Below are 14,209 nucleotides of genomic sequence, written 5' to 3' on the forward strand. Positions count from 1 at the left end.
CGCCGCTCAGCCGTCCTTTGTCTCCACTCGATGACCTCCCGCCGTCATCTCCCATTTCCTCGCCTATCACGGTGCGCGCACGATCGGTACGCTCGCGTTCGCTGAAGGCCATGACGGCATCGATACCCTCCCGGCTCTCCTCGCCTATGTCGTCCCCGCGTCTCGCGTCGCCTCTGTCGAGTCTTCCTTCGTCACCTGTTCTGCAAGGCTTGGACGCTAGTGATCCGATACCCGTCGACGACCCTGAGGTTGATGATGTCTTACGATTGGATGAAAGCGATGCCATGAGCGTGTCCGACTTCGAGCTGTCAGTCGAACCTGCACCGTCACGTTCGCGTTCTGTGAGCGTACGTTCAAAGGTCCGGAGAATACTGTCAAAGTCAGGTCGCGGTCCCGGCTGCGGCAGCAACGGTCGACGCGGAAACGGAGCCGGAAGCTACGGAAGTGACGCCCCCATCCGAACCAGTTGCGACGACCTCGACACTCCGTCGGTCGAAGGCACAGGCCAAGTCGAGTCAGGCTCGGTACAGGAAGCGGACGACAAGCCGGCCAGAGCCAAATCCGCGAAGCCTGCGCCGACTCACAAACGACGCAAGGAGGCGACGGGTGGGCCTATCAAGAAACGCCCCAGGGTGATTCTCTCGGATGACGAGTCCGACGAGGAGGAGCCGCAACCGCAGCCGCCCGCGCGGAATAGCGCGAAGTCGCAAGCGCAAGCGCCGGTGGTGACGCACACGAAAGCGGAGAGCAGCGAGAAGGAGAACGAGCGACGGTCGTCGGTTGGTGCGGAGAAGCAGCGCACTAACAAGGCGGAGGGCAATAAACCAGCTCCTGTCAGGAAGAAGCGGAGACCAGACGAGGAGGACGAGGAGGGCAGTGCGCCGGTCGAAGCCAAGAAAGCTCCGCACACGTCAAGGGCTCGTAAAGCTGCGGCGTCGGAGTCAAAACCTTCCGCGCCAGTCCGGGAGGTCGACCTGTCGTCGCTTCCCCTACCCTCGCGGAGATGCAGGGTATGCTCATCGAGAGCCTCGCTACCTCTCGCGCCTCTTCGCTCCCAGCGTCCTCTCTGTACACCGCGATGATGTCCAGTCGGCCCGCGCTGAAGGAGTACCAGAGCTCACGGCACGAGGGCCTGATGGACAAGAAAGAGTGGGTAGGCGCCATCGAGGACGTGCTCGAGGCTGGGTGCTCGTCTAGTGGTGTCTTCGGGAAGGTGGAAAGTAGTCTCAAGGTATGTCTGCTGCGCTGTGACGTGCCGGGAGCAATGTCTAATCAGTTTGATTTCTGCACGACAGGACACCGACCATCAGCTGGAAGCTCAGTGGTTCTACGTGCCTGAGAAGGACGAGGACCAAGAGCGTGCGATGCTCATCCGGAGCATGATGCCCCGTCCGGGGAAGAGAAATGAGACGAAGAAATCCAAGCAGTATTACTGGCGCCCGCTCGGCAAGATCTCCAGGTGGGATCCCGAGGACGATTTGTAGGCCCCCGCATACCATTCCTTAATCGAGTCTCGTCGGACTATTCACGTCGTATGGTACACGCGTAAGTTATGGTTTCGTATTCGTGCTAATCGTACTGTAGCCTTGCGCTTTGTCTGTGTTTTGTCGATGGTAGCAATCTCGTTATGTACTTGCCTGTAGGGCCGAGCAAGCATGCAAGCTAGTGTATGCCATACGCCGTGTTGTCAAGCTTGTCATCGCCAGTCCTATATAGGAATCGAAGCACAATGTGCGCAATTGAGTGAGCATTGGGACTTTATCTAGAACGCTCTCGTCCGCTGACTCTCCAGTTCTATTAGCTCTCACCTGCTCCAGGCCTCTGTTCGTGGCAGGTACCGTACCTATTGGCTAAGCAAGCACGGTACTTCGGAGGCTTCTAATACTCCCTCATCTCGTAAAGCGTCCCCTTGAATCAGTGCTGTACATGCATCGCAGGCCGTCGTCTTTTAGTCGTCTTCGACATTCTAAGATCCTCAGGCTTTCTGGCAGAACTTTTTCTAAGTCGACAGTTCATCGACATCGATGGGCCCATTGACATTACGCTGATAGTTAGTGCATACGTGTCAGCCGCGGTGATAAAAACGGGTCATTAAGACGGCACGCTGTTCACAGAAGGTGTCCTCGGGAGCAAGGTACGGTGCTAAACTTGTATTTCCTATGGATGTCGGTGGACTGATCGAGCACTATCTTAGCAAGGAGACCATTCATTCACCTCTAAGTTCCATGTCATGTCGGCAGTGTGGCTTATCTTCGAAGGGAGCCTGCTAACATCAGTATGGCATCCGCAGCATCCTCGGTGCCGTTCTGTCATGTCCGTTGCTGGTAATAGTTCTCATTCATTCGGAACCCGCGGTGTAGTCAAATTCACTGGATGCCACGAAGCTCCCAGGTGGTACGTAACTACCGCTGTCCTCAATCAGGGTGCCAGAGGTGGCATTGGGCCCTCCTGGACTGCGGGGTGTCGTTCATGGGCCATCACATCACCGTCTGTGTTGTGCATATAAACTGCAGCCTCCTGGTGGAAGACAAACAGCCTACCGACCTACTGCAAAGTCGTGCAATGTCTAGCGAAAGCCAAGAGATTACGGGCGTTCTGAACTCAACGTGAGTGTACACTGGCTACTGCTACGTCTTGCTGCTGTTGAGATGATCAGCATGTGCTGACTCACTGGACTCAGTTTCGTCACCAACTGTTGCTATATCTCCTCCTTAGGTGCCGAGTCCGCGTCACAACAGAAATTATGCTCGAAGCTGACTGCAACGTCGACATTGTCGTACCAGCTCTTTATGTCTTCGACCAGTGCCTCAATTCCGGACGAATCATCGAATATTTGTGGCAAAGGAAGATGACGGCCTCAACGGCGCTTTTCGTGCTATTGCATATATCTGCATTGCTCACATTGCTGTTCGATGTCGCTGTATTGACAATAACGGATTGTAAAGTATGTCTGCTTCCTTCATGATCAAGATGCACGTCTGGTCACTGACAGCGTCGATTCCTGTCTAGACGTGCGCTGTGTCATGTCCTTGACTTCCTGACTTGAAAGACGACCCTCTGTCGCGCAGTGGCTACGCTTTGACAATCATGTTCGAGACCTGGGAGGCAGTGCAGGGTATCGTCATTGCAGGTACCGTCTTAGCAGCCATCCACATGCGCAGCACTGATGTTTGTTCCTCAGCAATCACTGCTCTACGTGTTTATGCTATCGGTGGCCGCGACTGGAAGGTAACTGCTGTAGTCTTTATACTGCAACTGCCATTTGTGGCGGAGGTTCTCGTAAGTGAATCGTGTGATCATATCCATGTCTGCTGAAAAAAGACGTAGTATGACTGCTCCTTGCTTGTGACTTACGTCGTCGCTCCGCCTGTCGGCTGCGTCTTTCTTGTCTCCAACGCACGTCTCTATAATAAGTGAGTCCATCCCATGCATTAAGGTACTGATTCTGATTGCCCGTCCGAGTTCTAGACGTACGTATAAAGGCCGTCTATACGTGACTGAATGATTCAAAGGGATAATCTAGTCAACCTCTTGGGCGTAGTCACAGTCCTAGTGGCCGATGCAATCGTGCTGGTGGTCACTTGGAGACACACCTATGGCATGAAGAAAATGGCCGCTGCTGCTCATCTGGATGTATCACTGACGAGTCTGCTCCTCCGAGACGGTGAGTGATATCGATTGAAATCGCATCCGCGTCTTTTCTGATGTGGGTTTGGAAGGCACGGTATACTTCAGGTGAGATATGTACAGGGCTACGCACAAGGGATTGTCCTGACAATTCTTACAGCATACGTTTGATTCTCGATCTACTTTCACTTCTGATGCAATACACAAACGTATGCTGCGTCCTTGTCTGGCTTCTGCTTGACTGACTTCAGTTTTACAGGAAACCGCGGGCATCGATAACTTCATCACGCCGTAAGTTTCCGCTTACTCCTTGCTCGAGGTGTGCACCTCACACGATCATTCCCGTCTAGTTTCCTCGCCATGCTCCTATCGCGCTTCTTTCTGAACCTTCGTGACGTCGCGCTCGTTCCAAACGCCAGTGGGCAGACTAAATCTTCGCAAATGTCCGACATAGGCTTCGCACACAGCCACCATCAACTAGGAGGCTCCCTCACCCATGGTCTACGCGATGTCCGCGAAACAAGTGATGAAAGCGATAGCAACGCGCATCTCGGCGCTGACGTCTCAGAAGAAAGCGGTGAGCTCGAAGGTCATGAGCACAACGGGGAACAAGATGGTATCATCGAATTGGTTAGGAGATCTTCGACACAAAATCCAGTTGCGTAATCTAGCGTGACTATCCGTCCAGGTTCGAAGCTGTTGCATAACTCTGTCGCAGGCTCGTGGGCTGTAGCCTTGCACCTAATGTAAGGATCTAAACCCATACTACGTACGATTTATTGACCATCTCAAAAGTCGGCTCGACCATGTCGCCGACATCGCCGACAAATACCATACTTATCAGAAGTCACATACAGGGAATCTGAAGGATGTCATGATGCTATACACCGCGGCACCAGCGCTCAATGACACGAGTTCGAAATTCCCACTGAGCCTCAGTGTTGTAGCCGCGGGGGGACATGTTGTGTACTTATCTCTCAGCTGCAGGGTATCCGTCTCACACACCCGCGGCCGCATACTATACACGTCCCAGGTATGTCAACGCAGAGCTCGCGACTCGTAATCTCCTATCCACTCATCATAATCTCCTATTCACTCATCATCAATGCTCCAGACTACGTGCTATGATGAATCAGCCTTGAGTCGAAGCGATGGAACTAGGAATCTACGGTCGGCGCGATGCGCCATTGGCGCTAGGGGGGCTGAGCAGGCGGCCTCACAATTGCCCACTTTACGGTTGCCATCATCTTGTCAATATAAAGGTATGTGACTACTAGCCATCTTTGTCCAAAGACACATCTGAGCTTCTGAAGTCCCACATCTATCGTCTTGCCCCAGGAGCTAATTGATCACATTTTCGAGTCGTTGGGTGCGGACCTACAGGCACTGGCCCGTTGTGCCCTCGTATGCTGGGCATTCCACACGTTATCCGCCACTATCTGCCGAATTACGAAACAATACCTTCGGATTTTTGCGACTCTGGAACTTTACATAGAGTATCCGCTGAACTGTCCTCCAAGATAGGACGGAAGTACCACAAGTGTCAACCACCTCATTGAATGCTGTGCACATCTACGAAAATCGGGCGAAGCCATTTGCACACACATTCCCTATGCATCTCCCTGGTGACCGCCTGCCGAAAGTTGCGACTCTCGCTTATCATGGGGTCAACTGGGAAGCTCGCCGACTTCACCCTTATTCTTCTTTTATTCGAAGCGCTACGACGCGTTAACAAAGCTGATTCTTGACCAAATTCGCTTTCACAACGCAGACGAGCTCCGCCGGCTCATACATTCCCTACCCAACCTCGAATCGCTGGTTATGGAAGCAGCGGAGTTCGCCCATGCGCATTTGCAGCATGTATCGGCGGCGCCATCGCCGCTGAAAGCCATCGAACTACCGGACGCTCCCACTTCGCAGATGTCGCGCCAGTTGGTGCTCGAGGTCATCTCAATGCATCAATCGGTCGGCCGGCTATGTATCAATATGGCACATTTCAAGGCACTACACCAGTTCCAGCAGTTCTTGCTGAAGTTTCCGGCCCTTGACACGTTGTCGTTATATGGCAATTCGACATGGGACGCCGAGTGCTGCAGGATTCAAGGCAGAGACTGTCTCCCGCCTTGATTCCTTGCCTTGCTGAACTTGAGGTGACTGCCGAAGGACGTTTGCTCGACTGTTCCCAGGAGGCGATCTCATGGGTTCTCAACAGCTCATCAGAGCGCATACGAGCCTTACGTGTCAAAGTTGACGACCCTCTGCCCCTCGAGACACGGCTCGCGATCACTAGACTACTTGCTCGCAGCGGAAACACACTGGTACTACTAGTTCTATCTCTGGTATCGGGGCCGCTAACCAATCGCGGTTTCCGGACTACTAGTCTGCAAGGTCAGTGACTGGTTATCAGTTTCTGGCTGGTACTACGTGCTGGCTAAGAACATCTTAATCCTACCAGACTACCTACCTCCGTTGTCTTCGAACATGCAGTTGCAAAAGCTGCACCTGACAAAGATCATTTGTGGTGACACAAGGGCCCTCCTCAAGACGTACGAAAGGGTCTTGGACGTTCTCTCTCAAATCGGCAGTTCGTCTTTGACGTCCGTCAACCTCACCTTCCTCGCGCACTTAGGCCCCGAAGATAACTCTCCTCGTGGAGCCGACCTCGTATGTGCATACGAAGGCCTGCGTGAATGCTTGACATGCATCCTTTCCCGCGACGTTTTCAAGAGGATTCCTGTCAATACTATCGAGATCAGGGTCAGGGCTTATGGAACCAGTCAAGCCGACAGAGCCGTGGACAATGTCATCGAGGAAGTGATGGCACCACCCTTCAAACCATGGGCTGCATGCGGTGTAATCAGACTCGTAGTCCCCAAACGTATCATACTGGCGAAGCCCAAAAGCGTTCGGCGGGTGTCCCCTATCGAGGCGCGTGCTATCTGAATCCCTCTTGACGCCTCTGGTCGGAATCCAAGCCTACACAATCTTGTCGTCCGTCGATGTGCGGCGGCATAGGCCAGCTACAGGCAGGCAATGCATGGTGTGTGCTAGTAGGCAAGGAAATGGATACAAACCTTATACGATCCAACCCAGGATGAGTCGGTTGCTCGCCATAGTAATTCTAGCGAATGCTTGACTAAAATGGGTTTCAATGACACGAGGTCACACAGCAAGTGCTCTTCAGGAATCGGTACAAATCTATCAATCGTCACTGCACAATTATAGTATGTACTTCGTCGTTTGGGTACATCAAACTCAAACACGAAGTCCTCATCACTCGCCAGCGGATCGTCGAACTGGAGCAAGTCACCTGCGTCCGGGACAGATGCCTTGGGCTTCGTACCCGTAGACATGGCCACTGGTCGCTTTCCCGGTGCCGACTCGGCACGCCCTGTGTCTGCTTAACACCCGCTCTGACCATCGTCGGTGCGACTGTCACTTGCGTCGTACTTGCAGTTGTACGAGCAGAGCTTGGGACGGGCCGTGTTATAGGCCGCGATGCCGCTGCGATCGTCTTCGCCGACGTAGCCGCAAGCCCAAGCCTCGCAGACGTCTGTTTGGACGCAGCTGTAGCAGAGCTTGCAGTTCTCGACAACCCAGCTGTGGTCGCGTACACCGAGTTCGTCGCCTTTGGCCGCGCAGCAATCGAAGTGGCTTCCTTCGAGGCAACAGAGCGCATGTGTGCATTCGGATCGTGCCTGGTAGCAGTCGCGCTCACCGGACGAGCGATCTGCGACGTGGTTTGGCTCCGAGGACGAACGGGGGGTGCTCGCGCGTTCGCGGAGGGCTTATTGGATGAGGCACCAGTGCTAGGTCCAGCCGCAGATCGAGATGAAGTGGATGCAGTAGTTGTCGTCGCAGACGTAGGCCTCGAAGGCGCTCGACTTGCAGACTGACCAGGGCGGGTAGGTGGTTTGGTATTGATAGAAGGGGTAGAACGCATGGTAGATGTAGATCGAATGGTCGGGAGGCTAGAAGTGTGCTTGTGCTGAATGGTAGTCGGATCCCGACCCTGTGGTCGACTTGGTTTTGGCTCTATCCTCCGTTCAACAAATAGCTCGTTTTCTATACAATGACTTGGGTGAGCAAAGACGGGAACCCAGCAATGGACTGACTGACCTAGCGTTGGAAGCTCTGGAGTCTCCCAATGCGACGGGCTCTCCACAGATGCGAAACCACTCCCTCGCCATAGTTCTTGGGAGCCAATGTCGACGTTATCATTAAGGGCGTGGTAGAGATCATCCGTGTCGTCAAACTTGTACGAGTGAGCGAGCCCGCGCATCGTCGCGCCGAGTTGCTTGTAATCGGGCATCTCGAAGGGGGGTTCGTACGCAGGGACTACGTCGGTCGTTATTCACTGTCGGATACGCACCAGCAGAGACTGCACGCACCAATTGCCGTAGGAGGCATGTACTCAATCTCTTCGTCATCCTCCCCTCTTACATCCGCAACCTCCAGGACGTCTTCATCCGCCTCCACTTCGATCTCTCCATCGCTAACGTCCCAGTGGTTTCCTAGCGTCACAGGCGTCTTGAAGTCAAGATGTTGCGCGCCGACGCTGGCCCTCGGCGCTCTTAGGCTCTTCCTAGCAGATGAGGGTCGAAGGAAAGACTCTGGTAGTGTTTGCTGTGGAGCCTCAAGCAGCGCGAGCTTCGCTAGCTTTGCTGTCTGCGGGGCGGGAGTGTCGAAGGGTACCGCATTGGCTACGCGGTTCGGGAACGGTGTCTTGTCGCCGAGCGGTTTCTGTACGCGAATGCTTGGCTTAGCACTGCGACTCAGAATCTTGTGCGACTCTGTCGACGACGTCTGCGCATTAGTCGTTGGCAGGGAATTGGCGCGAGAGCACGTACGGATGGTGAGCGGGCGTCGGGGCGTCTGAACGGTCTTTGCCTTGGCATTGACTGTGAGAGGGACGCGGTGGAGGTTCTCTTGAAGGAGTGTCCTGTCGCGAACTGCTCGCGCAGGTGTCTTCGCATGGTACGGCTCGCGTTCAGAGCTAGCGGACGGGCACTCAACATGTTTGAACTTCGGGTGTTGATTCAAGCTCGATTTCATGTCAGTACGACGGGGCATACAAAGAGAAAAAATAGCCTACGTTGAGTTGGGGATATCGCTGTAGTCGTTCGAGGTAACGCGTAGTATGAGACTGAACGTAGGATGTAGAGATGCACTCCGAGTCTAGCGGAGCCATTCGAACCAATAACACGGTCACGTGAGAAGAGTTCATTCCCCCGACGCGTTCGCGCCACAGTGAAGAAAACATGGCCAAGCGCTGGCAATCTTACATCGTTTGCAACGTATTTTGCAGCTACGAGCTACTTCCTGTCCAAACAACAAGGTAGCTTGTATTTACTCAAGCGTCTGCGTCGCGAATAATATGAACGATTTCTCTGCCCTAACCTTATCGTCACGCATCCACTGCAGCGCACTCTCCACACCTTCAAGGCCTTTCTTACCTCCAGGGCCTTCCCAGATCTTGACGCGGTTCGGTTTGATGCTACCCGCAGAGACGAGACCCGGGACCTTGCGTAGGAAGGCGGCCATGTGGGCGCAATCAGACGGGGGAGCCGCGAGGGCGGCGGGGCCGCCGAGAGCGGTGTATATCAAGGTGACTGCGAGCGTGACGACAAGTCCGATCGAGTGTCACCTATGTGAGAACGCATAGTGGAAGTGGAAGGACGGTACTCACACTTTACTTCTACACCCTGCCTCATGGCTTCCTTGAGCTTTGCGGGGTCCTGGCCAACCAAGCTTATAACCCGCCCGCCCGCCATTCCCATGGCGCCAACTGTAAATTGCAGTGAGGCGCTGTCTGCGCCGCGCTGGCTGACGCAATCAAGTCCATAGCGTATCTGCGTCCTGGCGCGTGAGATGCCGACGTGGAAGTGGCCATCAGGGACTTTACCTTCTCACCCGTTGCATCACGGATCTGTTGAAGTGCATCAGGGGCGTGACGGTCGACCACAACATCTGCTCCAAATGATTTGACCAAATCGAAGTGGCCTGACGAGCAGACCGTCGCAGACTTGTAGCCCGACAGACGGAGCAGTTGGATAGCATATTGCCCGACGGACGCTAAAGACCATCCGCAGTCACTGGTGAGCGATCAAATATTCGTGGAAGGAATCGATACTGACTGCTCCCGCCGTACACGAACACCCATTCCTCCGATCCTTGCTGGAGCTTTGAGGGAAGCTCAGCGAGGGCAAGACGTGTCGGATGGTAGAGCGCCTGGACGGCCAGTATAAGCACAACTTCGTAGGGATGAAGCGCGCAGAGTGCACCACTATAGTGGCGTTCCTAAGAGGCTGATACTCACGCACAGCCCAAAGTAGCAGCTTCAGCGAATCCCAGGGTTCCTTCCGGCACTGGCCAGACAAGCTCTCCGGGTGTCTTCACATACTCAGCGTACGCGCCGCTATCAGGCAGAGCTCCGCCTTTGACGAAGCCAGCAACGTGGGTGCCCAGCTTCAGGTGGGTAACGTTGCTGCCGGCCGCAACGACGGTGCCGGAGAAATCCACACCGAGGACGGTACCCGCTTTCTGCACGAAGTCTACGACTGTAGCAAGCGGCCAGCGATGAACGGATGGGGACGCAAGAGCAGGGGGACAAACGCACATTTCCAGTCTGTGGGATTCTGTGCTGTTGCGACCACTTTGACCAGCACATCGTCAGGGCCGGGCTCAGGCACGGGATAGTCCATGACCGCGACCTTCTTCTCCTGATAGTGTGTCAAGCATGAGCATAAAACGATGCAGGCGCGATGAGTGTCCGTGTCGCACCGGCTGGACGAGAACTGCTTTCATCGTCTTGGGGATAATTTCGTCGACCATGATACACTATGTTGGAAAGTGGGCAGTGAGGTTCAGCATCCCCGGAGAACGTTGTAAACTAGTATCGCGAGTAGTGTCCCAATGGGGAATTCGAACGGGGAGGACGCCTATTCGTGCCTACATGATGATGATCTGTCAGAGGACGTGTACGTTGTTGATTGCGCGGTCACCTCAATCCAAGGCTAGTTAAGTAGTATCCTCGGGGTTCACCTGAATGTGCACTATACATTGGCACACAAGTATCAGTACCGCTGCGTCTTGGGTCCCATGGGCCTGAATAACGACTTACGAGACGAGCTGCACTGTCATGCGTATTGCAAGTCCCGCCCGATGCAAAGCTGAACCAGGGCACCGTCACGCGAAGCATACTGTAGATAGAGGCGTACATTGTTGCCTTCACCCGTCCTGTGCAAGCACGACCAATGACGCGGCGATTTACAGACAAAGTATGTTGTCCAATCAAGACGATTTCGAATTCGGACAGATGCCAGGAATGCGTGGAAGAGAAGTATGTTTCCAGTGGTGGATGCTGTGGTGTTGCTGTCCAGACAGCGCCTTGAGATACACACATACAAATTCGAAGCACGCTATAGTGATTCTTTCTTCTACGGCGTGAGGAGGGCAGTGTGGTGGCGGTGAAGGTCGCGGAGGAGAAGGAGGAGGGCCCATTTCTGGATGTTCTCACCTCCCCGTGACCGAGGCGAGGAACGCGTTGAGCGCCCAATGAACCTTTGGACGCGTTCCTTTGCCTCCGAAAGCTGTGGCGACTTGGTGGCGACCTTCCACTGCTGCCCCCTCCGCCTCCATACTCTGTTCCTGCATCCGCTTTGACGAGCTCTACATATCTGAACGGGAATCACGTAAGTCTCCCCATTATGTCAAAGCACGAGAGCGCACTTTGACTTTGATGCCGATCGCTTCTGCCTCATTGTCCCTGTAGACCTTCGCTTGGACAAAGTGTGACACGAATCTCCGATTATACTTTTGACATAAAAGGCGCACCGCGTCTCTTGCTGACGACACGCCGACGCCAAATCCCCTAACGAATCCGACCGCCCCTGTACACCGCCAGCAAGATGCCGCAAGACCACCAGGAAGACCCGATGCAGACCGACGGGGTGGAGGAGACTCAGTCCACCCAGCAAGCTACGCAGGAGACGCAGCTCATGTCGCAGCTCGACCCAACCGTGGACGAGCACCTCTGGGGCATGCTCATCCCCTGCAACCCTACCCTCCACCGTGTCGACTTCCAGAAGGTCAAGCGGATCTATGCCTTCGGGCGCAATAATGACATCCAAGTGGGCGGGAACGACATCGTATTTCCTGGAAGGAAGATCAGTGAGTGCTCATATGTTCTTGGACGCAATTCGCCGCGTTTTCTGACGGATACGCGCCTGTGGCGTAGGCAACTACCACTGCAGGATCGAGTGGGACGGCCAGCACGGGTAATGGATCGCGGTCATGGTGACGGACCTGTCGAGCAATGGCACCTTCGTGAGCTCTATCATCGTTATGCACTATGCTCCGTGGGATTGACTTTGCCGCCCGGAGGTCAACCAACAGCGGATCGGAAAGAATAAAACCAGATCGTTTACGACGGGAACGAAATTCGTTCGGCACCTGGCAGCCACTCATTGGCGAAGCTGCTGCGGAGGATATCGTATGTTCACAATCTCAGTCGTCCATGCTGACCAAGCTAATACTTTGTAGGGTTCGTCTTCCGGCACTTGGCGGCTACTTCGAGCCTCCGGGGCATCTTCAAGTTCTATCAAATGCACAACGCACTAGGTAGAGGCTCTTTCGCTACTGTCAGCAAGGCCATGCATCGCGAGACTGGTATATGGTATGCGGTGAAGACCATGGAGCGCAAGCGCCTGCGGTCGGCGAACGACGCTCAGGCGAACAACGACGCAACGTTCTCCCGGGAGATCAAGATTCTCGAAGACCTGCAACATCCGCGCATTTGCCAGCTTAAGGAGGTCTTCTACGAGGACACACTATTAGTGAGTGGCTTGTCTACTGGGTGAGATGACGCAGGAGTTGATTCTAAAATGTAGATCTCGTCCTGGAGTTGGTCTCAGGAGGTGACCTTCTTGATTATATACTTGCTCAACCTAATCAACGACTGGGTGCGTTATTACTCGTCAACGAAAACAGACAAGAAATGCTGATAATCATTACGGAGCAGAGGAGGATCTGTCTCAACAATTCACCTACCAGATCTGTGATGCCCTTCAGGTATGTACCGTTGATCATCAGACGTGCAAATGATGCTCATCTATGACTATACAGTACATTCATAGCAAGGGAATCGCTCACCGAGATCTGAAGCCTGAAAATGTCCTGTTGACCACAGACGACCCGCCCATGGTGAAAGTGGCCGACTTTGGTCTCGCCAAGGCCGTGGACAGCATGACCATGCTGAGAGTAAGCAGAGACTGTCTTTCTGTTGCGATAGGTCCCTGATTGTTGGCCACCCTGTAGACGATGTGTGGAACTCCCTCCTACCTGGCCCCGGAGGTCGTCCTGCAGCAAAATTGCATGGGTTATGACCACCTGGTCGACAGTTGGAGTGTCGGCGTCATCGTCTACTGCATGTACGTCCTCATTGTTCGTTTGCGTCCGATCAGCGCTGAACGCAGTCTCTAGGCTGACGGGAAGCAATCCATTCCCTGATGATACCGACGAGCCACTCAAGGAGAAGGTGCAAAACCGCCTCGTAGACTGGGATTGTCTCAACTTTTACTGCCCAAGCCGTACGTTCTCTACCTGTCTCCCTCCTGTGCGTCATGATCCTGATATCCTTCCCGCCAGCCGCTGCCCGTGATTTCATCGACCGCCTCTTGGAGTTTTCACCTACCATGCGTATGCCCCCCTCCTCTTCCCTCGCTCATCCCTGGCTCGCCCCTTACCAGTACCTCGCGACGAATGTTCCCCTCGGGAACGAGATCCCCCAAGCCGACTCCCAGTACTCCCAGTCTCAGCTGCAGAACGCCCACTTTGACGATGCCGGCGCCGGCGTCGACGCTGATGCTGATGCTGATGCCGATGCCGATGCGTCGATGGACTCGGGCCACGCAGAGGCGAACAGCGCGGATGCGCACATGAACGAGGAGCCGCCGGCAGGCTCGCAGCTGCCTGGCCTCCCCGGCGCATACCCGAACAGTCAGCAAATCCAGCGGCGCTCGGACGTCCTCATCGCGCAGTCGCAGCGGGAGCGCGGAGAAGAGGAGGGAGAAGAAATCGTCTCAGAGGACGAGGGCGTGGGCCCGGACGAGCCGGCGGAGCTGAACGGGAACGCGCGCGGGACGAAACGCAAGGCGCTGGTCTTCGAGGGCTCGTTGACGCCGATGGAGGAGGAGGAATCGGAGGAGGATCCGAACGCGATGCCGATCTCGCCCAAGACGGTGCGCACTGCGAGGAGGGGCCGTGGTGCGACTGCTGGGCCGTCTTCCCGCCCTCCGCGCGCTGCCACTGCGCGGGGCGGGAAGAGGACCGCGGCGGGCACTACGCCGAATGGGACGAGGCGGTCTGAGAGGCTCGTGAACACGGCTCCCGTGAGGCAGCGGAGGGGGTAGGTGTTGTTGCGCGGAGTGCTCGATGCTTAGGATCTATAGAATTGCGCATCTTTTCTCTTTGGCATTGATTTGCTGTCGTCACCACACGCGTTCCTTGCTATGCTCTGTACTAATAATATCGCTGCTGTGTACATATATACCTCGCATCATCTGCCACCTGGTTTGCCACT

The 14,209-nt window shown here is 54.7% G+C and overlaps 6 protein-coding genes across 6 annotated transcripts; 4 read left to right on the plus strand and 2 right to left on the minus strand.

Moving 5' to 3' along the window:
* Window positions 1–1,000: 1,000 nt before the first annotated feature.
* B0H18DRAFT_871190 (uncharacterized protein) lies at window positions 1,001–1,484 on the plus strand (the record flags this gene model as incomplete). Its single annotated transcript, XM_048040146.1, has 2 exons — window positions 1,001–1,231; window positions 1,296–1,484. Coding segments are annotated over 2 exons (420 nt in total), but the record flags the coding sequence as incomplete, so codon positions are not given.
* A 710-nt stretch (window positions 1,485–2,194) lies between these two features.
* Window positions 2,195–4,743, plus strand: B0H18DRAFT_986310 (uncharacterized protein). The gene is made up of 14 exons (XM_048044782.1): window positions 2,195–2,606; window positions 2,681–2,715; window positions 2,784–2,944; window positions 2,975–2,976; window positions 3,069–3,130; window positions 3,182–3,279; window positions 3,328–3,413; window positions 3,439–3,440; window positions 3,524–3,664; window positions 3,720–3,735; window positions 3,788–3,836; window positions 3,887–3,918; window positions 3,978–4,373; window positions 4,423–4,743. The coding sequence occupies exons 1-13, from the start codon at window positions 2,563–2,565 to the stop codon at window positions 4,291–4,293; spliced, it is 1,044 nt and encodes a 347-aa protein (XP_047897413.1). The 5' UTR covers window positions 2,195–2,562; the 3' UTR covers window positions 4,294–4,373; window positions 4,423–4,743.
* Window positions 4,744–6,108: 1,365 nt separating this feature from the next.
* Window positions 6,109–6,687, plus strand: B0H18DRAFT_1208460 (uncharacterized protein; the record flags this gene model as incomplete). The annotated part of the gene is made up of 1 exon (XM_048036270.1): window positions 6,109–6,687. One exon carries the CDS (start codon window positions 6,109–6,111, stop codon window positions 6,568–6,570), a length of 462 nt encoding a protein of 153 aa, XP_047897414.1. The 3' UTR covers window positions 6,571–6,687.
* B0H18DRAFT_986323 (uncharacterized protein) lies at window positions 6,682–8,779 on the minus strand. Its single transcript, XM_048044783.1, has 8 exons — window positions 8,723–8,779; window positions 8,609–8,671; window positions 8,478–8,579; window positions 8,019–8,420; window positions 7,747–7,965; window positions 7,034–7,692; window positions 6,876–7,007; window positions 6,682–6,825 (listed from the first exon to the last, which is right to left on the minus strand). The coding sequence occupies exons 2-8, from the start codon at window positions 8,643–8,645 to the stop codon at window positions 6,808–6,810; spliced, it is 1,569 nt and encodes a 522-aa protein (XP_047897415.1). The 5' UTR covers window positions 8,646–8,671; window positions 8,723–8,779; the 3' UTR covers window positions 6,682–6,807.
* A 197-nt stretch (window positions 8,780–8,976) lies between these two features.
* B0H18DRAFT_871280 (GroES-like protein) lies at window positions 8,977–10,461 on the minus strand (the record flags this gene model as incomplete). Its single annotated transcript, XM_048040153.1, has 7 exons — window positions 8,977–9,239; window positions 9,317–9,453; window positions 9,528–9,702; window positions 9,765–9,881; window positions 9,951–10,187; window positions 10,247–10,349; window positions 10,411–10,461. 7 exons carry the CDS (start codon window positions 10,459–10,461, stop codon window positions 8,977–8,979), a joined length of 1,083 nt encoding a protein of 360 aa, XP_047897416.1.
* Window positions 10,462–11,537: 1,076 nt separating this feature from the next.
* B0H18DRAFT_1115818 (kinase-like domain-containing protein) lies at window positions 11,538–14,039 on the plus strand (the record flags this gene model as incomplete). The annotated part of the gene is made up of 8 exons (XM_048033315.1): window positions 11,538–11,799; window positions 12,172–12,464; window positions 12,519–12,590; window positions 12,652–12,699; window positions 12,754–12,888; window positions 12,946–13,058; window positions 13,111–13,217; window positions 13,276–14,039. The coding sequence occupies 8 exons, from the start codon at window positions 11,538–11,540 to the stop codon at window positions 14,037–14,039; spliced, it is 1,794 nt and encodes a 597-aa protein (XP_047897417.1).
* Window positions 14,040–14,209: the final 170 nt, after the last annotated feature.

This window comes from Fomitopsis serialis (assembly GCF_022376445.1).
Source record: "Fomitopsis serialis strain Sig1Antser10 chromosome Unknown B0H18scaffold_10, whole genome shotgun sequence".
Lineage (NCBI taxonomy): Eukaryota > Fungi > Basidiomycota > Agaricomycetes > Polyporales > Fomitopsidaceae > Fomitopsis > Fomitopsis serialis.